The sequence below is a fragment of the Heloderma suspectum genome, chromosome 9 (genome assembly GCF_057233095.1).
Source record: "Heloderma suspectum isolate Gila_16-S chromosome 9, 16-S_ref, whole genome shotgun sequence".
NCBI classification, from domain to species: domain Eukaryota; kingdom Metazoa; phylum Chordata; class Lepidosauria; order Squamata; family Helodermatidae; genus Heloderma; species Heloderma suspectum.
In genome coordinates, this window is record NC_139466.1 from 31,546,716 (window position 1) to 31,570,104 (window position 23,389).

A 23,389-nucleotide genomic window follows, 5' to 3' on the forward strand; every position below is an offset into this window, starting at 1 on the left:
CAGGTTACTAACGCCCAGATGGCCAGGCCTGGAGCCCACCCCCCTTGCCCCCCTCTGTGAGAAGCTGGGAGGAGGACAAGGAGGAGGAGGAGGAGGAAGAGAGTGGGGGCTGTGACCTAAGAGATGCTAGACTGCGGCGCAGAGCTAAGAGGGAAACGTCAGGGGTAGAGCTCAGACGGTCAACCTGGTTAGCGATGTATGAGAGGCGATGTAGGGAAGCATCACCGGAAGGGTGGGACATCCCTCCCTAAGTTAGTCTAGCCAGCAAGCCTCACTTCAAACTGCAGGCAATGTTGGTGTCCCCTTTTGAATCCCCTGGAGGCATTCCTTTATAGCCTGAGAGTCTTTGAGGATTTGCATCTGTAATGAACCTGTTGATAATGAATTAAAGGCCTGAGACTGAAGCCTCTCTATTTGTGTGTGTGAGTGCATCGGGAAAGAGGGGGCCCAAGGGAAACGTGACGTCGTTGTTGTTGTTGTTGTTGTTGTTGTTGTTCCCTTTGCTTTAATGTTTTGGAAGACTGAAAGCATATACTTTTGAATGTATACTTTTGTTAATATTGGCCTTCATTTGTCTATACATTTATTATTTTATATATTATAATTGTGTAATGTACTGTTTCCATGGGCAGTGTATGGAAAAACTAATGGTCCCATGGGCCCTTAAAGAAAGAAAGAAAAAGCTGGAGGTCCCATGGGGTTAAAGAAAAAAGATGAACCCCCATCAAACCACCTTGTTAAGTATACATTTATCAATTAGCCTCCCCCAAACATCTGCCCCCTGAAAGCCTTTATAATTTGGCTGAGCTGAACAATTGATCCATCCCCCAAAAATAATGCTGAAGAGGTACCAACTAAAGGACAATGAAGAGGCAATTCCTCAGTAATGCAGGGATGTATGAACCCCACTCACCTGAGTCCACTGGGGGTCCACGGGGGGGGGAGGTGATCCATTCCTCCCCCCAGAATCCTCCCTGGCTGGCTCTGCTGCTGGCTGGGTCCATGAATCTTTACATAGCCTATCACGACAAAGAGCAGGGATGCAAATGGCGTAGCGGATGCTATTTGCGTCCCTGCTCTTTGCTGTGATAAGCTACATAAAGGTTTATGTAGCCTATCATGCCAAAGAGCAGGGAGGCAAATGGCGTCCACTACACTGGATGCCATTTGCGTCCGCAGACCAGCAGCGGAGTGTGCGGACGGACCCAGACCCAGCCAGCAGCAAGTAGGATCTGGCCAGTGTGAACTTCGTGGGGTGGCGGAGGTGAGTGGTCTGTTCTGCCATGGATTCTGCGGGGCAGGATTCTTTAGAATCCGGCCTCATTTGAGCCCATGGCAGAATTCTCCGCCATCCCTAAGTGCAGCTCTACATGCTGAACAGGAAGCAATTAGAGGCAGAAGGCACAAGGAGGAAGCTTGTAATTAAATGCACAGTAGCCCTGAAAGTAATACTATGTGCATCCATGCTGGACAGAGTAGCACTGCAATTTGATTTTTAATATTCATAATGCCCCAAAATTGGGTCTGAAAAAGGATGGGTGTACAATACAGAAGACATTGGAATGCAATGGCAATGATGTCATTTGGAGTGTTCATAAAATGAAGAAGTGAAGAAAGGCTGGGCAAGAACAGTTGCTGAGTGGTCAAGACCATGGTTTTTAGGGATGCAGCCTCAGGCTCTATCCACAGCATGTCCAGGTAGGGCTGTGGAAGTTTCCTGTCTGAGAGCTGCTGCCAGTCAGTGTAGACAATACTGAGGGAGATGAACTAATGGTCTGATGTGATACAAGGAAGCTTTCTTTGAATCAATCCCTGACTAAATTGCTGGGGGGGGATCCAGATTATCCACATTTCTGACGATGGCGGATGCTTTTATTTCAGCAACTGTTCTGCAACCATTAATGTAATTGTGTCTGCTCTAAGCAGAAAAGCCCTTTTCACTTCTGATTCTCCTACAGCTGCATGCACCACATTTCATAGAAGGGCATCAGAAAAGGATTGCAGAGGCGGGGTGTGGGGAATTGGTCCTCCAGCAAGACAGAGTTGGCAGCAAAGCCCGATTCTGCAAGCAGAGGTCCGCTCTTGCTTTGTAGGTGCAATCCTATGAGTGCCAAATCAGAAGCAAGTCCCATTGTGTTCAATGCACTTTGCTCTGGGAAAGGTTTGTCAAGGATTGCAGCCTAAGTTTCCTCCCCTATGTTAGTACGCAGTGACAGCTAGCAATATTTTAATTTCACTTAGTTCGAGGGAGAGATAAAGGAGACAGGTATAATCTGTTATCAAGTCTATTTAAGAACATAAGAACATCAGAAGAGCCCTGCTGGATTAGGCCAAGGGTCCATCTAGTCCAGCATTCTCTTCACACAGTGGCCAATGAGCTGTCTACAGAAAACCCACACACAGGGCATGAGTGTAACAGCACCCTCCTGCCTATGTTCCCCAAGTGGTGCACATAGGCATACTGCCTCTGATACTGGACATAGTGTAGAGCCATCAGGATTAGTAGCCTTCTCCTCCAGGAATTTGTCTATCCCCCTTTCAAAGCCAACAAAGTTGGTGGCCATCACTATGTCTTGTGGTAGCAAATTCCATAGTTTAACTATACACTGTGTGAAGAAGTCCTTCCTTTGATCTGTCCTGAATCTCCCACCAATCAGCTTCATGGGATGACTCTACTGGATTCTAGTATTATGTGAGAGGGAGCAAAAGATCTTCTTATCCACATTCTCCATACCATGCATAATTTTGTAGACCTCTATCATGTCTCCCCTTATCCTCCTTTTTCCCAAGCTAAACAATCCCAGCTGTTATAACCTTCCCTCACAGGGGAGATGCACCAGTCCCTTGATCATTTTAGTTGCCCTTTTCTGCACTTTTTCCAACTCTACAGGATCTTTATTTAGGTGTGGTGACCAGAACTGTACACAGTATTCCAAGTGTGGTCGCATGTCATAGATTTGTATAGGGGCAGTATGATATTGGCAGTTTTATTCTCAATTCCTTTTCTAATTATGCCTAACATGGAGTTTGCCTTTTTTACAGCAGCTGCACAGCGGGTTGACATTTTCATCGACACGTCCACCACGACCCCAAGTTCTCTTTCTTGATCAAAACAAACTAACAAAAGACTATGTTCCTCCATGTTGCTCCGTGAAAACATTTTTAAGGTGCGGTTGTTTACATTGCATAACATAAACGTTATCTCTCATTTTACATTTCCTTTCCAGTAAAAAGCATACATCCTTGATTTGTTTCATTTCTGCCTATGTACCTCATGATGGAACAAGGTAATTGTGGCTTCTACTGTTGTTTTCTGCCTAATGCAGAGAGGGATCTGTTCTCCCCAACTGTTCTCTACAGCAGGGGTGGACAGAATGTAGCTCTCTGGATGTTTGGGACTTCAACACCCAGAAGCCTGTGCCAGCATGGCCAGTGGTGAGGAATGCTGGGAGTCGAAGTCCAAAACACCTGGAGATCTATTTTCTCACACCGCTACCATCCCACTCTACAATGTCGGGATGTACGGACTGTGTAAAATCCGCGCTTTCTCTGTTTCATGGATTGCCAGGCACCTTTGTTTCTGTTTTCCGCTCACAGATGGATGCAAATATTATTTTTCATCATGTAGAAATATACGTAAGTATTTACATAAGTATTTACATAATTTACCTTCGTATGTAACATTTAGTGTATTGTCCCCCATTCTATTCCATGTTTCCTCAGCAGAAACTTGCATATTTTTCTACAAATTTATATGCATAAATTTTGGGAAAGTAAAAAAAATGATGTGAAAGTCCACGGACTCCACACAGCCTGAGGGGGTTGCTCCACAGCGGATTCCGCAGGTCGGATTCTTAAAAAACCAAGCTCATTTTAGTCCATCTTGAATTTCTCCAGCATCCTTGGTGTACAGAATTTACTGTACACCATTGAATGTATGCCCACAATTTTTAGCTCAATTATGCAGGGACTCCAGAAATTATTTTAAGGCCAGGGGTCGGGGGGGGGGGGGAGGGATGGTGTCAAGGAAGTCCAATATTAACTTTTAATATTTAAAATAATCATCAGTGTCCTGAATAATATGGCTGATGAATATCCTAGAATGCTAGAAGAACTAGAAGCTCACTGGTCAGGGCTTGTCCTCTCCATTATCAACCTCAATTCCTTCTCTACACATTAGGGGTGCTTTACAGAGGAGCATTTCTTGTGCAATCGGGCAGACGTATTCATGGAATTTTATTTCCAGACATCATCATCTTCAGTTTGCAACCATCCCGTGTTCTCCCACTGCTTCTTCCATCTTTATTCTTACCAGGAAATCAAAAACAAAACAAAAACCCTGTTTAGAGCCTTTCTACACAAGGGATTTTTTGTGTGCTTGTGATTCCTTGCTTACGGTAGTTTGCGAATCCTTTACACTACGTTGTTATCCTTCAGGGCCTGTCCTGTACTTTGCAACCATTTTAGGGGGCGCGGGGCGGGGTTGGTTTCTAATGAGGAAAGGCTGGCATTTTTTGTGAATGGCAGGATAAAGCCTAGTGTAATTGCACAATTCTGCCATACCATAGTGCCACCTAGTCTTTGTGTAATGGAACATAAGGAAATAAAGAGGAAGAAAAGCCTTGGGGGGGGGGGATATGTAAAGGAGCCGATCTTAATACTGTAAAAAATCCAGAAGCAGAAGCCTCGGTAAAGTGACAGGTTAAAAGCTTCATGTAGAAAAGCCCATAAAGATAGAATAGCTGCACAATGCCTTTTGATTGATGGTGCTTCCAGCTGGAAGCACCCCTGTTGTCAGAACAGTTCGGTTAAGCAATGAGGTGTAGTCAGTTGCGGGGTTCTAAAGCTGCACCTTTTCCTCTTCTTTATCAATTAACCTTGACTACAATGGCAGTTTTTTGGCTGATCATCTGGCGGGAGGGGGCGCTCAGCCCCTCTGGCCAGTCTGGGGAGGCTGTAGTCCAGAGGTGGGCAGAAGCTAGATTGGGATATACTGGGGGATCTCTGGGGATCTGAAGTAGATGGACAAGGGTTTCTGAATCCTTATTCTTTAACAATAGCAGCAACAGAGGGTCACTACCTCCATTCTAAATTATGTTGGTGAAATGAAGATAGCGTGGGATATCCAGGAGTGGGATTTTGTGTGGAAGGGGTGTGACCTCTATTCAATTCTGGTCCTGGCTCCAGTTGGCAACTCCCAGCATTCTAGTAAAACACAGCTTAGATCCCACAAGCCCAAAGTCTTCCAAGTCCTGCTCTAGTCCCTTCTGCCCCCCCCCCCTTTCTGGGGTCCCTGGATGTATGTGTCCTATATGAACCAAACTAGATGTGATGGTGGTGGACATGTGTTTCTTTTAAGGTGTTTGCCCTGTTCCTTGCTCATTTATTAGGCAGTGCCGGTGGGTGGGGGAACAGTAGAAGTGCCAGGAACCACAAGGACTAGAACCAGGAACCCTCAGCTCTGTGTGCAGCTACCCCATGTAGTGGCCCCTCAGGTTCTAGGTTGGCCCACCCATCCACAGGATCACCTAAACAGGAAGGGCTATAAAGGGCTTTCTGTTTGAACTAGGACTTTGCCTGAGCAAAAAGGTTTTATGGGTTAATGTTGTGTTTCTTGACTTTGACTCCATGGCTCAGTGCCTGGTTCCTGGCTCACCTTTGACAACTGTCAGTGGCTAAGTGCTAAAAAAGAAAAAGAAAAAAGGAGTGCATGGAAGAGGAGCACTGAGTCCTCTTCTATACCTGCCCTCCAACTAATGCTCCATCCACTTTACTCCTTTACTCCTGGCATTGGACTGTCGAAGGAAAAAAAGTGAGTAGACCAACCTTGGGGTACCATATTTCTATTTACCTTAAAATAATTATTACTAAATTAACACACACACACACACATTAGAATATGTAAATGTTATGCAAATGTGTATCACGTGTTGTCCTCTGTTTGGGGGTGACGCATTTCCTCTCTCTCTCTCTCTCTCTGGCTATATGTAACTGCCCACCCTCTCATCCAAGTATTTCCCAGGGCTTTCCCTACTTAGCTCCAGAAGCGGAAACCATCACAGCAAACACTTTCAGACAGTTCTCTGGATCTCAGAAGAGAAACTCACACACCAACTATGGAGAGGACATGTGTGAATGACAAAGCTGCCCTTTTGAAAGAGGGAAGTGTAAATTTGCTATATTCTGGTCCTCTTATGAGCCTACGCCTTCTGAAATCTCCTTTCTCCTTTGGGGTATGGCATACAATTATAGTATAATTCAGAATCTTGTTTAAACATTTGCTAGTTTTGGCATAAATACTAATCCAAATCCTAAATGAGAATTTCACAATATGTTCCCCTACTGTCAAAACTAATAGTATTAAACTTCCAGCATTGTTTGACTTCTCTCTTTAAAAACATTCTCTTGCTGGGTGATGTATGTAATTTGTCCTTTTTCTCTTTCTTGTAGGGGCCTGTAGGCAAGAAGGCATCTGTATCCTGTCAACAGTCAGCAGTTAAAAATAACTGACAGGATGCACCTGAATCAATGTATACATGTATTTCTTTTGAGTGCGTTTCTTTTGAGAAGAAAAGAAGAAATGCAAAAGCAAAAGCAAAAAAAAATCTACATAATTCATAGAGAAATGGAAAGTACTTTTCACAGAATCCATATACAGTTCTAAAGATCACATTATTAACTTATAGGATTTATTCTTACAAGGTGACTATTAAGTCTAGATATGACATGGAGGATCAGTGAATACATTCTTTTGCTTTAAAAGAACAAAGTATTAATAGTAGATCTGGCGGTTGGGGAGTAGATTTGGACAGGGCAACTTTCCCCAGCCATGTGCATGCCAGATATTTTGGACTACAGCACCTATCATCCCTAGCCAGCATGATTGGTGGATAATGGGAGTTGTAGGCCAATACATCTGGAGGGCAGCAAGTCAGGAAGGTTGGAATAGAATCTGCAGCACCAGTGGAGGGGATGTTAACCCCTTTCCCCTGTGTAGGTCCCCTTTCCAAGTTTTGGCCTTTCCCCGGGCTCCACCCAAACCTCGGGCCTATGGGGCAAACCTGGCCCACCAGGGTTTCCAATTTTGGCCTTTCCCCGGGCTCCACCCCTTCCCCCAACAGCTGATAGTTTGGTGGTTTATTGATTTATTTACAATATTTATATACCACTCCACATCATAAGACTTTGGAGTGGTGAACAACAAGGATGAAAGAATGAAACACAAGGCTAAAACAGTTAAAACATTTTTTTTCAAAAGGCCAATCCCAATAAAGTCAAATTTAATAGCAGCAGCTTGTCACTTAGGGAAAGCCTCTCAAAATCCCAATGTCTTCAGGAGGCGCCAGAAGGGACACCACACTGGTGCCTCCCTGACCTCCAAAGGCATGGAGTTCCACAGGTTTCTCAGCTTTTGCAATTTCCCCCCATTCTAAATGGTTGAAATGCCTCTCCGAAGGCATATGCTGGTATTTCTGGTCCCGCTTCTTTTGCCTTTGGACCACCCCTTTTTCCTGTGGCCCCACCCACCTCTGGAATGTGGACCCCAAGTGGTTCCCTGAAATGGGATTCGGCCCCTGAGCTGAAAGAGGTTCAGCATCCCTGGATTGCAGCCTAAACGTAACATGTGCAGCAAGAGGCAGTATAGCTCTGTGTACCAGATGTTGGAGACAAGCAACAGCAGGCACCCATCACCTTATTAAGCCAAAGAGGTTAGAGACTAAGACTGGGGAAAGAGGTTCAATCTCCCCATGGCTATGAGGATCTTCAGGTGCCTTTGGGCCAGTCTTTCTCTCACCTACCCCTCTCTCAGCCTACCTTATGAGGCTGTTGTGAGGATAAACATGCAGAAGGTAGAGCCATGCATACTGCCTTCATTTCCTTGGAAGAAAGATGGGATAACAATTCATAAATTTTGTACTTGTGAGCTTTGAGAAGTAACCTGGATTAGATGGATCCTCATCGGATCCATTAAGGAGATTCTCTTGTGTTTGTTTGCTGAAATCAAAGCAAATAAGATGGCCTCAGAGGCCAATGCGAACAGACATATTAAAAGGAAAATCAAACCAAACCTTATTTACTTTTTAGCCCCAAACTGAAGTATTTTGTTGCTCTCCCTCTTGCATAATAGTTGTTAAGGGCCCAACCCTATGAAGATAGTGGGCAGCCTCCAAACTTGGAGACATCCGAGTATCCAATGCAGGGCAGCTGGATCATGGAGGCGACCTCTCCAGCTGCCCTGCATTTCTGCTAGATGGGAGATAGGGATGCTGCAACAGTCCAGCTGGGGCTCGAGGCTCGGCAATTTCTCACTGGCTTTGACCTCCAGATGCCAGTCCGTGGATCCCCGAACTTGTCCGCGAGCTGCCATTTGTGTAAAAGTGGCATTTCCGCTATTTACGCAAGTCTCCATTTGCGTGAAATGGCCGCCATAAATAGCCCGTGTACGCAAAATTACGGGCATAAATGCTATAATTAGATCATTGGCACCTGTAATTTCATGTAAATGGGGCTATTTACGGCTGCCATTTTATGCAAATGGTGGATTGCGGGATGCAGGGTGCTGCACACTGCTTGCTGGGCACCTGTGGAATGTTCAGCAGCTCATGCAGTGTGCTGAACAAGGGCGGGAAACCAGTGGGGCTCCAGCAAGCGGTGCGTGAGGTGGGTTCTGGTGAGTTCATCCATCCCTAATGAGCCATTTCACCCATCTAGCAGTGGAGCTTTGGAGGGGGAAGGAAGGAGCCTGGAGCAACCATTGTTGTTCAGTCATTAAGTCATGTCCGACTCTTCGTGACCCCATGGACCATAGCACGCCAGGCCTTCCTGTCCTCCGCTCTCTCCCAGAGTGTGCTCAAGTTCATATTCGTTGCATCGGTGATGCTATCCAGCCATCTCATCCTCTGCCATCCCCTTCTCCTTTTGCCTTTAATCTTTCCCAGCATCAGGGTCTTTTCCAGGGAGTTTTCTCTTCGCATTAGGTGGCCAAAATATTTGAGCTTCAGCTTCAGTATCTGTCCTTCCAATGAGCGGGGCAGCCATAGGAAACGTCATATGAACAATGCCCTGGTCTCCTCCCCTCCCCCGGGGAATTCCCCTCTGTTTCCAAGCATGGAGACATAGCCAGAACTGCACCAGCTACAAGGTAAAGGCCTGTTTCCAACCTCGGAGCCCAGAAACCGAACAATCCTATGTCCTGACTCCACTCACTGTCTAGGGGGCATAGGATTGCTCTTTAAGAATCTCTTTTCAGTTTTACCATTTGTGAAAAGAACTGAACACAGTACTCTTATTTTTTCCCCTTCAGAACTATTATTTTATTCATCTATGTATTTTTGTACATGTTTATTTTGGCCACCTAATGCAAAGAGAAAACTCACTGGAAAAGACCCTGATTCTGAGAAAGATTGAAGGCAAAAGGAGAAGGGGACGGCAGAGGATGAGATGGCTAGATAGCATCACCGATGCAATGAATATGGACTTGAGCACACTCTGGGAGAGAGCGCAGGACAGGAAGGCCTGGCGTGCTATGGTCCATGGGGTCACGAAGAGTCGGACACGACTTAACGACTGAACAACAACAACACACATGTAGGCAAATGTAATCAACCAATTCATTGATGACTCAGTTAAAGCTCACATAACTAAGGCTGCAATCCAATGCACACTTAAAGGGAATCTTTTACATAATACTGCAGAAGCTGCTCTATGCAAAGCAGGCTGTGATTTAGTGGTAGAGCACATACTTTGCATGCAGAAGGTCCCAGCTGTGGAGGCTGGTGGGTCCAATTTTGGTGGGGTTTAAATCCATTCCAGGTTTCAGTCAGAACCATCCAGAACTCTAAAGGAACTATCCAAGGTGCTGAACCCTGCCCCCCCCAATAGGTTCAGGAACTTGGATATCTACTTTGAATTTTCTGCTGGTTCTGACTGAAACATGGAATGGATTTACACCCCCACCGAAATCGGACCCACCAGCATCCACTTGGTCCTAGATTCAATTTGTTACATCTTTAGGTAGGGCTTCAAGTTGGTCTCTAAACCTTTCAGTGGTTTCCTATCGCAATTCAGAAGGAACCAATGCATTGCAATGGACATTTGGTGTCTTTTGTTTTAGTATGTCCTGCAAAAGGTCTCGGGTTCAATTTGTGGCATCTCCAGGCACGGCTGAGAAAGACTCCTGGCTGAAGCTCTGGAGAACATCTGCTAGTTAGTGTAGATCAAGGGTGCAGTACCTCAAGTTTGGGGGCCAAATCTGGCCCTCCAGCATTCCCCAGATGACCTTTGGACCTGCCCACCAAAATGGAATTCAGCCTGAGGGCTGAAAGACATTCAACAGCCCGGGTGTAGACAATGGCCTGGCCTGGACCAGTGATCTCACTTGGTATAAGACACCTTCCTGCATTCCTATGATTCTTTGACTAATTTGAAGTCCAACGTATTTCTTCCTTAACAGAAGAGGCACTTTCCTTGCTCATCAAACGACTCCTGGTGGCCAAACTGCTGTGTCTCGATATCTGACCTTGAAATTCTGATGTGGTAAAGAAATATAGGATTGGATCCAAGCAACAGTTGAAGCTTGCGACACTTAAGCAAATCGGGTGAAGGTAGAGGATGCTTTGTCTTCCGGCACAGTTTGTGATCATCTTCTCTTTTACCATCATGAAGAAGAAAAACATGATGTGATACGGCGTGAAGCACACGAAAAACACGATGGCACATGTGGCAACCATCCGTAATGCTTTCTGCTTTTCAGTAGTGTTCTGCAAAGGGATGTGGCTTTCTTGTAGAGAGGTTTTTGTCTTCCAGGTGCAATAGACAATGATGCTGAGAGGAACCAGAAACCCGACAACTTCAGCCACCATCACCAGTATGATGGAGCTGGTCTCGCTGCCGATCTTCTTGATACTGAGTTCGGTGAAACACGTCTCTGGGTCCTTGACACTTCTGAACAAGGGGAACAGCAAGCAGGCCACTCCAACGACAATCCACACGGAAAAACAGATGGCCACATCGTATCTCCGTTTCCAGTCTTTGGCCTTGAACGGGTAGACCAGGAAGAGGCATCTCTGCACACTGATGCAGGTAAGGAAGCAAATGCTGGCATACATGTTGAGATACTTCAGGTAGAAACAGAACTGACAAAGGAATCTCCCAAATGGCCACTTTTCATTAATGTAATAATATATCCGCAGAGGCAATGAGAGCACGTGAGTGAGATCAGCACTGGCCAAGTTCACCATGAAGATGATGGTTTTATTTTGCTTTCCCAGGAAGCGGCATAAGATCCAGAGGGCCATGCTGTTCATCAGGAGGCCCGGGATGAAGACAATCGTGTAAGTGACCGCGTACAGGGGATGTTGGAAGGCTGTTCCAGGTTCCACACAGCCACTACAATTGTCTTTAGCAGCAGTGCGATTGTCCATCGCATCAGTGCAACTGTCTATAGCACCAGTGCTCTGCATCACCAACACATCTGTACTCCCATTAAGGGCCAGGTAATCTGGGTGGGTCTGTTCCTTTGAGTGATTATGCAGCCTGTAAAAAAGAAGAACTGGTATAAGGTTTACTGTTTTCAGTAATGCTAAAATGGATCCAAATGTAGTCATGCTTTGAGTAAACCAGGGGTGTAGAACCCCATGCCCATGGGCCAAATCTGGCCCATGTCAGGTCCCAATCTAGGTCTCCAGGGTTCCTCAGGTGACCACACCCCCTTGCTCCTGATGACCGATTGTTTTGTGGTTTTCTGGGTTTTGTGCAGCTCCCCCCCATTCTAAAAGGCTGAAATTCCTTTAAGCTAAAATATGCTGGGGGGTTGGCTCCGCCCCTTTTGCCTTTGGCCCCACCCAGCACTGGAATGAAGCCCCCAAGAGCTTCTCTAAAATGGAATTTGGCCCTCTGGCTAAAAGATTTTCTGCACCCCTGGAGCAGTCCCATTGAAATCAATGGGACATAAGTTCCATTTGTCATAACTAATTGAAGTCCCATTTATTTCAGTGCATCTACTCTAAGCATGACTAATTCTGGATCCAACTCCTTATATTTTAATTTTATTTAAAATATTCATATCCTGCCTTACTGTGCTGTCACTTGGATGCCCAAGTTAAAACACCAACCAAGTGAAGAATACCCATTTTAATTCTTTATTTTAAAGAAGAATAAACATAAACAAGACCAGGAGATAAAACCTATTATTAAAAAACAGGGCAATACAAATGAAAGAACTGGTCAGGCCATAGGCTGACCAGAACAAAATAATTTTGATTTGGCCATCAGAGTCAGGCTAAGCAGAGCTCCTCAGGGGATGGCGATTCATACTTGGGATACCAGAGTAGAGATATGTAATGAATTGTTGGAATTCACTGCTACAAGATGGAGATCTTTCGATGATTAGTAGTTATCATGGCAACAGGAAGCCACCAAATTCAGAAAATCTCCCTTATGAATCCTTTCCACAGTTAAGCCTACTTAACTTTGATGACTTTCCTCATGAGGCACTCGCTCCATTTCCCATTTAATCCCTATAAAGCTTGTGGGTTCATCCTAGGGATGTACGAAAGTTCCGCCACAGATCTCAGGGAGGCTGAATGCCAGCGCATTCGTCCCCCCGAAATCGGTGGCAGAACAGCCCGCCACACCCCCCCCGCCACCCCCCTGGGACGGGACTTGCCTTGGGCGGATCTTCCTGGAGGCGGCGGCTCCGGCGGTGGCTCCAGCGGCAGTTCGGCAGTGGCGGCGGCGACAGCTGGTCTTCCAACCGGCTTCCACCGCCTCCATTTCCAGGTTAAAAAAAAAAAAGAAAAAGTTATAGGCTACGTAAAGATTTACGTAGCCTATCACGGTTAGATTTTAAAAAAACACCGTGATAGGCTACGTAAATGTTTATGTAGCCTATCACGGCTGATTAAAAAAACAACAACATGCGTATGCAAATGGCGGCACCCATGGGGGCCGCCATTTGCGTTCCTTATTTTGGCATGTCTTATGTAAACATTTACGTAGACTAAGACGGCGAAAATAAGGGGAACGCAAATAGCGTAGCGTCTACGCTATTTGCGTTCCCCTTATTTTTGCCGTCTTAGTCTACGTAAATGTTTACATAGACTAAGACATGCCAAAATAAGGAGCGCAAATGGTGGCGCCCATGGGAGCCGCCATTTGCGTACGCGCATTTTTTTTCTTTTAAATCAGCCGTGATAAGCTACATAAACATTTACGTAGCCTATCACGGCTGACTTCAGGGACGCAAACGGCAACGGCTACGGCCGCCGCCATTTGTGTCCCTGCTAGCCAGCGGCCAGATGTCCGGCTGCTGGCAGAGCCGGCCGGCAGCTCCACAGAATCCCTGCCGGCCACAATTCGGGGGGGGGAGGGATGGAGCGCTCACCCTTCGAAAAGGTAAGTGACTTTCGTACATCCCTAGTTCATCCATTTGAGTTAAGTCATCATTCTGAATTTCAGTAAAAAATGGATTTTTGGCTTCTGTTTTACATGAAGATGTCTCTGAATAAAGTTAGCTTTGCTGCATTGTACAAAAGACCTCTGGATTTTCTCTGTCCTCAGAGAATTAGATTGTAATCAACTCTTCGGATACAAACAAAGCATGATTGAGAACATCAAGTCATCATCACCATCTTTATTATGGTCACTGACCAGACTTTGAACATAGAAAAATACAAAGAGTCTACAAACACATTCGGGAAATATACAGTAAAATCAGTTCTGAAGAGATCTTATTCTCATAGCATTCAAGAAGAATTTAGTAAAAGCCTCGATTGTATCCCTATCCTCAGTAGAGAAGTACATTTATATCTGATCTAGTATCAGACAGTAATTTCTCTCTAATCTCTATATAAAAGGAGCAGCTAAGTAAAACATGAATAACCAATTCGATTTCATTCCTTCCACATGGGCATATACGATCTAAAAGGCTAGTTTTCTGAAACCTCCCTTGTAACAGAGCAGAGGGTAAGACATTAAATCTTGCTAAAGTAAGTGCATGCCGATATTTGGGAATGTTAAGGATTGAGAGATATTTTGCTTCTACCAGCCCATAATTCTGATTTGCACCAGAAACAGAGTACAGCAAGTTCTATCCGCTGCAGGACTTAAAGCTTGTAGATCATACGCCCTGACCCTTTGAGACAGAAGAGCTCTCTGGCCTGATTAGCTTCCATCATTAGTACACAGACTCTGGGCATAAGCCCAGAGCACTGATCTTATTCCAGAGCAATTTCATCCACTCAGAGACATAAGAGTCATTGCGTACCTTACATAAATAACCTAAGGATCCAGGGCCATACAAATGGATCCAAAACTATAATGTGCTAATCCAAGCTTTTCAGGTGATTGTCTGTAGGCCAGTTTCCAACAAGAGAGTGGGGGTTACTACACATTTTGGAAGACCAAGGATGGAGTGGATGAAAGCTGCCTGCACAGATTCTATCAAAAAGTTAACAGCTTTGATCCAGATTGCAATGCCATATATGTCAATTGCGTAAATGACTTAGCCTTAAACACTTGAAGTGCAGCAGGGACAAATTGACCCCCTTTGGTATAATCGAACCTTATTATTGCAGCAGCTGTATTGTTAGCTGTTGCTCTAGCCCTATCTCTCTGCAGAGACCAATTGGGAGTTTTATGAAAGTATACACCCAAATATTTATAGCCTGAAATTTGTTCGATACGATTCTCATTCACAGACCATCCCAAAGTCCTCCTGCATCTTGAAAAAAACAGCACTTTAGATTTATTATAGTTAATTATCAACTGATTAATAATTTTACAGTAGCTAGTGAACACTGCCAGCAGACGCAGGAGGCCAGCCTTGGTCCATAATATTAAGACAGCATTGTCTGCATTCAGTAAAATGGGGATCTTTGTATCAGTCAGTTTTGGAGGATGAGAATCTGTGAACCGCCCAGAGAGCTTCGGCTATTGGGCGGTATAGAAATGAAATAAATAAATAAATAAATAAATCTGTAGTATTCAAAGCATTAGGTAAATCACTCAGGAAAATATTAAACAAAAATGGAGCTAAAATGCAGCCTTGTCTTACACCCCTAGTTGATATTATTGGTTCCAACAGGCTGCCACTGGGTTATATCTAATTTGAATTTCCATCTGATGATAAAGATTTTGGATCAAATATAGAAGTCTTTTGTCAATACCCAGCATTTCTAATTTGCCCATAGCTTATTTCTTGAAACTGAGTCAAAAGCGGATTTCAAATCTATGAATGCAGAAAATAATTGGCCCCTTTTTGGTTTAGAATACTTTTCAACTAGATGGGCCAACACAAAACAGTAGTCCAAAGTTGAGCAACCAGGAGTAAAACCAATTTGTTCATTTCCTATCACTTTGAAGTTTCTCATCCAATCCAGAAGATGTTTACATAACAATTTGGTATAAATCTTCCCAATTACAGATAGGAGGCTTATGGGATGATAATTATTGGGATCCTGCCTCTCACCCTTCTTATATATGGGGACTAAAATTACCTTGCACCAAATATGCGGGAAACGACCTGTCCTGTTGCATAAAGTAAAAAGGGGGGCTAAAAAAGAAGCCCACCAGCTTGCATTGCATTTTAATGCATTTGAAGGTATACTATCAGGTCCAGGAGCCTTATTGTTTTTAAGTTGGCTGATCAGTTCATTGATCTCTTTTGGATGGACATCAGGCCAGTCAGGTAAATCATCTATCTTCCCAATTACAATTAGATTTGCAGGGTCAGGGTCAAGAAAAATTTCGGTAAAATGTTTCCTCCCCACCGCTGTTGGAATACAGCAGTCAGGAGCCTTACTATCTGATAGTCTGCCAGACACCAGATTCCAGAAACACCTTGTATCTTTATTCGGAGTTGCCTGATACAACAAACTCCACCTCTCACTTATATCACCTTGTTTCTTGGCCTGGATAGTTGCCCTATAAAGTTTTTAAATTTGAAAATAATTTGCAGGGAGCACGTTTGTCGTGCTACTTCTATAGTTCTTTTGAATTTGTGGTTTGGGGTTTTCTAAAACTGTACATAAAGTATCCATCAGCTCTCCATAATGGGAAATTGCTTTGTCTATATTGATAGAGGATATTATGTTCAGATATAAAGTTTTCCCAGCATCGGAGAGTATGAAGTCATTAATCTTATCCTCAGAGTGATTGTTCCATCATACCACTTTACTGGGTTTTGGTGGAATTTTAGATGGTAATAATTGGTGATTGGTTACCATTCCATCCTCAAAACCATTAAACATAGTAATTAATGGAAAGTGATCACTTTCAGTGACTTTATCAACCCCAAACAAATGGATCTGCTCCCGCAAGACCCGGGAGACGATCACGTAATCAATAACACTAGAGGCTAAACTGGAGGCGAATGTAAATTCCCCGCTACTGTCACAGGGTGCCCAACCATTCAGTAGCATTTTCCCTGAGCAATTAATAAATTGGGCCAGAAGAACACCTGCAAAATTAACAACTTTATCTTTAGATCTTCGGGTTGATTGCAAAAGGTAAGGGATCTCCGACTCTTCTAGATAAAAATATTTAGATTCAATAAGTGCAGCATTGCTTGCTCCCATCCTGGCATTGAAATCACCCATTATAATCACTGTTGCTTTTAGAAATTGGCCTTCCATTTGGATTTCGTAATCTTCTAATGTGCGCCATTGTTGTTTAGCTATCAAATTATTCTGTATGGGCGGGAGGTAGACATTAAACATCAGAAACTGTTCTTGTCCTTACTGGAGCAACACAGCCATAGCAATAGGATCACAAGTAGCAAGTTTTCTAACAGTCATTTTCAATTTTACTGAAAACAAACATAGTAAACCTGAACTGGGCCGGCCTTTACCTTAGTTATGACTTGCATTAAGTGAGTGCAATAGGAATCTGTTATTGGCTCAGCTGCTCATGCTTCTTGTAAAAAAAAAAAAATCAAATTTATCTATGTAATCCTTAGCAGAGGGAATGTTATTAATTCTACCCCAACCTGCTATGTTCCCTGATAAACACCTTAGCTGGATATTTCTAGGGGCTGTTTTGGTTAAATTAATGACTCCATTATCTCTAGTTCTCTCTTCATATCTAAAAAATATATATACTCCCATTAGCTTTTGAGGTAGCAACCCAGTTCAGCTTATTGGGATTTGTAGCAACAGAGGGCTGAAGGCCTAATTCTGATGGCTGAAGATATCTATAACTTAAGCAGCTGCTGTGCTATGTGACTTATCTGTCAGTTGTGGCTTTACAAGCTCAGTTACTCATGGGCGGGGGGGGGGGATTGTGTGTCTGAATCAACAAGAATAAAACTTCCTATATGGGCAGCTTTGTTAACTATACACTGCGGTGAAATTACTGTAACTGGTTGCGACTCTACAGACAACAATCGCTTATCATTATCAGTATGAGAAAAAGAACATTCAGTAGGGTTCTGGTTACATAGGGCAACATCATCTTAGTTTAAATCTCCTTTCAATGCATAGAAGAACATCAAGTGTGTTCTACTGCGAGTTTACTGCCAAACTGGATGTGTCAGGCAGGGCCAGCCCTACCTTTGGGCAGTGAGGTGGCTGCTTCAGATGTCACATGCTGGGGAGGGGGGCGGGAAGTGGTGGCAAAGTGTTGCGGGATAGAGCTATACATGCCATGGGGCCTGTCTGAGCTCTCCCTAAGCTAACCTGCTGCCCTCCAGTGTGGTGGAAGATGCCGTCTTATTTCTGGTGTCAAAATAAAATTCAACTGCCAATCCAGATGGCTTCTGGGTGTGGAATGGACAGAAGGAGCATATTCTCAGGCATGTGAAGGCATATGATGGGCTTTCTCATTTTGGTGGGGCTGTGAATCCATTCTGGGTTTCAGTCAGAGCCAACCAGAACACTAAAGGAACTATCTATTTGGGGGATATAGTTCAGCAACTTGGATAGCTCCTTTAGCGTTCTGGCTGAAACTCAGAATTCATTTACTGGTCCACCGAAATCGGAGCCACCAGCCTCCACTGTTGGCAGCTGTTTTATCCAATTTTTGTGCATAATTGTTTTAGCTGTTTTAAATTTTGTAGGTTTTTAATGTTGTTGCAAGTTGCCTTGAGTCTTTTTGTGTGGGGTTTTTTGAGAAAGGCATCTGAGAAATGATGATGAAAGGGCAGCCATCTTGTTCTGCTAAGGAACCGAAAAGATACCTCACTCCAGTGGCCCCGGGAACTCATGTTTATTTTCAGGTATTTAGCCCATTCATATACAAAGTGCAGTGAGAAAGGGCAAGGTTCTTCCTCTAACAGAAAAAGGAGCACCCGGAGAAGGATGCTAAACTCTCCTCTCTCCTAGAACTTGCCTCCTTGCAGTTGGTTGTTCCAGGTACTTTTCTCCATTCTTGATTCATTTCCAGTAGGGATGTCGTGGGTGCCTGACTGGGTCTGGGAATTCGTCAGGCTCCCCCTGCCCACGACCCCTGGACTGCACCTGCCTGTCAAGACGCTGCCATTTTTGCGCCTTTGATTGCTACATCAAGCAGGAAGTTAAAAACATGTGCATCTTTAAATATGTGCAGTTTGGAGCTGGGAAAGCTAAATAAGTGCAATATTAGAGGGATTATACCCCTAATATCGCGCTTATTTAGCTTTCCCAACTCCAAACTGTGCATATTTAAATATGCACATGTTTTTAACTTCCTGCTTGATGTAGCAAAGGTGTGAAAATGGCAGGCGCTCATTGAATGGGATTGCGGTGAGCCCAGGAAACTCGCCAAACTCATGGGCGGCCTGAGTGTGGGTCCAGGGGGGGGGTGCGAGCAGGGGTGCCACTTGGGCGAGCGCCTGGAGAAACCGAGCTAGGGTGAGTTCTTCTTACATCCCTGATTTCCAGTCGTACTGGAGGAGCTGAGAAGGGAGAAATGTCCCTGGAGCAATGAACTGGAGAGGGGTGTGGAATCAGAGGGGGAGGATTCATCGCGTCTTTCCTACATGCTCCTTTAACTATCAAAGTAAGACATGCACGTCACTCAGCTTTATATGTGTGTGGGGCAGTCATGTGAATGGGGCACACATGTTCTAATTCAGGACCTATGCCAGCTTTCCTCACCCTGGAGCCCCGCAGATGTGCAGGACTGCAAGTTCCATCATTCTTAGCCAGCACAGCCATTGAACTTATTATTTATTATTACATTGCCCCATAGCTGAAGCTCTCTGGACAGTTTACAAAGGTTAGGGTGCAATCCTACGCATGTTTAGGCAGAAAAAAAGTCCCTCAACTCCCAGCATGCCCCAGCCAGCCTTGCATAGAATAGTTTTCCCCAACCTGGTGACCTCCAGATGTTTTGGACTACAACTCCCAGCTTTCCTGACCATTGGCTATGCTGGCTGGGGCATGCTGGGAGTTGTAGGACTTTTTTCTATCTAAACATGCATAGGATTGCACCCTTAAAAATACTAAAATACAATATGCAAAATTAAACAAAAAACAAAAACACACACAGACAGCATGTACAGAGACAAAATATATCTAAATAATTATTAGACTTATTAGGCAGCTGAATAATGGATTTATTGGGCCATCTTCACACAATGTGTCAAACGGACTCTGTACTCCAAATGTGACAGCCCAGTCCTGTCCAAATGTTCACTCAGGAGTACGCCTCACTTACTTCCACTGGGTTTACTTCCTAGTAGTGTGTTTAGGATTATGTCATAAATCTCTTAGGTACTTCTGAGATTTTCACTCCTATATGTTATGCCAGTTTCCCCCAACCTGGTGCCCTCCAGATGTTTTGGACTTCAACTCCCATCAGATCCAGCCAGTATAGGCAATGGTCAGGAATGCTGGGAGTTGTGGTCCAAAACATCTGGAGGGCACCAGGTTGGGGAAAGCTACTCTATACATACTAGAAAACTACACATGTATCTATGCATCTACCATGCAAGGTTGGTTTTTTTGCTTTCTAATGCAAGTTGCATTAGCTGGGAGGGGCAGGTGAGGGGCTGATAATGAACAGGATCAGAGCAGGCATGGAGGGGGAAAATTTACCTCCCTTTGTGTGGACTTGAGAGCAGTCCCTGTAACGGAGCTAGTATTTGCATTCAGAGGAAATCCCCCATAAGCAACGAGGAAGGAAATCCCCCTACCGCAAAGCAAGTAGCAGTTTCAAAACAGGGATTTTCCTCAGAACTGCAGCAGGAGAGGAAAGAGTCCCCCTCCTCCCTGGGCTAGCTGCAATCCTGTTAATTATCAGCCTACCCCAGCAGGTAGGCTGAAAAAAAACACCATGCAGGTTAGATGCCAAAATGCATTTAACAGCAGGTGAGCTTTGGCCCTTATGTGACAGTGAAAGTTGAGATAATGCCTTCCATACACTTCAGTACTTACCAGGGACAGCTGCTATGTTCTGGCCCCTGATCCGGGTAAATCATTGTATTTGTAAAGAAGTACAAAAAGATTTTTACAAACTGGGGGAATGGGCATTAAAATGGCAAATGATGTTCAATGTAAGCAAGTGTAAAGCGATGCACGCTGTGGCAAAGAAATCCTAACTTCACATATATGCTCATGCGGTCTGAGCTGGCTGTGACTGACCCGGAAATGAATGGGTCTTTTTGGCTTAGAAAAAAAGGGTATTTATGGTTTGGAAAAAGTTCATACGAAGACAATTGCCTCCCTGTCTGATAACATTGGGGTTATCCAATGAAGATGAATGGTAGGAAATTCGGGACAGATAAAAGAGAGTCATACTTCATTCAGTGCAAAGTTAAACCATGGTGCTATTGCTTGCTACATTTGTTGTGCCAGCTTTGTCAATTGCAATCCTTTTAGGGTGCAATCCTATGCAGATAGGTGGCCGCCTCTGAACTCAGAGGCGACCAACAATCCAACACAGGGCAGGAGAAGCACGGAGGGGATCATTCCCTCTGCGCTTCTCCTGCTCTGCATTTGTGGCTAGACAGCCGATTCCGGGACAGCAGGGCAGGGGAGGACGTTGGCAGATGATACATAGGATGTGTCGTACCAGCAGATAGGTGGCCACCTCTGAACTCGGAGGCGACCACCAATCCAACGCAGGGCAGGAGAAGCATGGAGGGGATCATTCCCTCCATGCTTCTCCTGCTCTGCATTTGTGGCTAGACAGCTGATTTCGGGATAGTAGAGCAGGGGAGGAGGCTGCCGGACGATACACAGGATGTGTCATACTGGCATTTCCGCCTTCCCCACCCTAGAATGCCCCCTGGAATGCTCTGTTTTGGCCGCTCTGCACTCCTCTTATGAGCAGGGAGTGTGGGGCCATTCCGAGCTGCCTACGAGGCAGCATGGGAGGGGGGGAAGGTTGGTTATCCGGGAACAGACCTTGGAGCATGGGCTCTGAGGTTGGTACCCAGAAAACCACATATCCTATGGCTGTCTAGCCGCTGACTAGCGGCCATAGGATTGCTTCCTCCGTTAATCTTAACTATATGTTACATTCTCTTTCTCTGCTAATAATGTAATCATAAAGAAGTTTTCAAATTATTCTCATGTAACCACCATGCTAATTTTCTTAATTTTTTATAATTTTCTCAAATAATAATAATAAAAATTAAAATATTTTCCTTTAACGTGTTTTAGTTTACTTTTGAGCCTGCAGAGATGTTTGCCTGTTTGGACTTAGCTTAGTTACCCACCAGGGTGTCTCAAACCAAATCAGTATAGGTTCTGAAGCTAGCCAGGACCAAATTAACACATGGAATTCGCTATTACATCACAAGATGTAGTGATGGTCAAAAATCTGGATGGCTTTAAAAGGGGTTTAGACAGTTTCATAGAGGATAAAGTTATCAATGGCTACTAATCACAATGGCTCTATATTATCTCTGGTATCAGATGCATCATGTCTCTGTAATAAAGATGGGCAGAACCCCTTATGTCTGGTCTGGGGTGGGGGGTCCACTGGGCCACTTGGAGACCCATGGATTTCCCTGGAGCCCTGGTGTGGCCACTGCAGTTCGTGGTGCAGTTCTCCAGCTTTCAAAAAGGAGTGATAGGCTAATGGTGGCCACCATTAGCTTATCGAAGAAAAAAAAAATCACAACTGTAAATGGCGTATTTTACGGCTGGAATTTACGCAAAAGTAAGTGCTTTATGGTTGCCAATGGTGTAAAATATGCCCTTTATGGCTGTAATTTTCCCACGATAGGCTAATGGTGGCCGCCATTAACCTGGCACTCCTTTTCAAAAGCTGCAGAGCTTCCCCACAGGAACTTGGAAGGACCCAGAGATGAGTGGTGCTGCTCCGCTGCAGACTCCCCAGGCCAGATTCTTTGGAATCCTGCCTCATTTGAGTCCCTGCCAGATTTCTCCAGCATCCCTACTCTGTCTACCAGTTGCCTGGCAGGAAGGTGCTGTTGTGCTCATGTCTTGTTTGTGGGCTTCCCATAGGAATCTGGATGGCCAGTATATGAACAGAGACTAGAAAGGTCTTTGGTCTGATTCAGCACAGCCCTTCTTATATTCATCATCCCTGTTTCATCCCTATTTCTGTGCCTTTAGCGATGCACAATTAATTTTTTTGATGCTGTTTCTTGTTCTTTGTTAGGGGTGCCATTCTTCAGGGTTCAAGTTACACACACACACAGACACACACATTCACACTGATCCAGGGTTTCTAGGGAAGGCTGAATCAGTCTACTTCTGGTCCAGGTCACTTTTACATAGGTTCATTTATCAGTCCTTTCCACCCCATTTTTTCATGAATGTGCATTTTTGTAAAAAAAATAATAATGATACATAACTATTTAACTATAAATCAATAATAAATGATTTAAAATGTATATAAAACTACCTACCTTGAACCTATTCTCTTGCAAAATATGCTTTTCTAAACATAATTTATCAAAATGTATACATCTCAGAATCAATTTTACCATAAAGTATGCAGTTTTAAATGCAGTTTGATCCATTTTTTGGTCTGAGGTCTGCATCATGAAATCCAAAGGATAATTACATTTTGATCTGCACATGAAAAGCAAAAACAAAAGATACCTTTTCGAGGTCCACATTAGCCCTATTCAGGCATTCTGATTCTGTGTAAACATGTGGAGGACAACTTCCTGAAGAGAAGAGTGTCCTGCATCTGTAGAGGCTCTCCACATGATTGTGAACACCGGAAAATCAGCATTCTGAATTCACGGGGAGTCTACACAGATACAGAATATAGGAGGTGCTCCTTTTCAGAATGTCATTTTCCATGAGGATGACAGTCTGAAAAGGTAACAGTGACAATGGACTGAAGTGGGGCTAGCCCACTCCATTTCCTCATGTGTTTACCCTATACAGAATCAGAACACCTGAAGAGGGCTATTATAACAAAAACGTTTCTGAGATTTGCCTCTAGACTGCTCTGCATTAAGATTCCCTTCTTATTTCACTCCTAA

At 44.3% G+C, this 23,389-nt stretch overlaps 1 protein-coding gene across 2 annotated transcripts in view; it reads right to left on the reverse strand.

Moving 5' to 3' along the window:
• Positions 1–9,447: 9,447 nt before the first annotated feature.
• Positions 9,448–23,389, reverse strand: part of P2RY10 (P2Y receptor family member 10) — a 32,434-nt gene continuing 18,492 nt past the window's right edge. The window contains exons 2-3 of one of the 2 annotated variants that reach the window (XM_084814065.1): positions 12,668–12,768; positions 9,448–11,535 (exon numbers count right to left, since the gene is read on the reverse strand). In XM_084814065.1, the coding sequence (XP_084670191.1) occupies positions 10,419–11,535; positions 12,668–12,768 (1,218 nt within the window). In that variant the 3' untranslated portion in view covers positions 9,448–10,418. The remainder of the gene's footprint in view (positions 11,536–12,667; positions 12,769–23,389) is intronic. The other variant, XM_084814066.1, reaches the window with a different exon arrangement.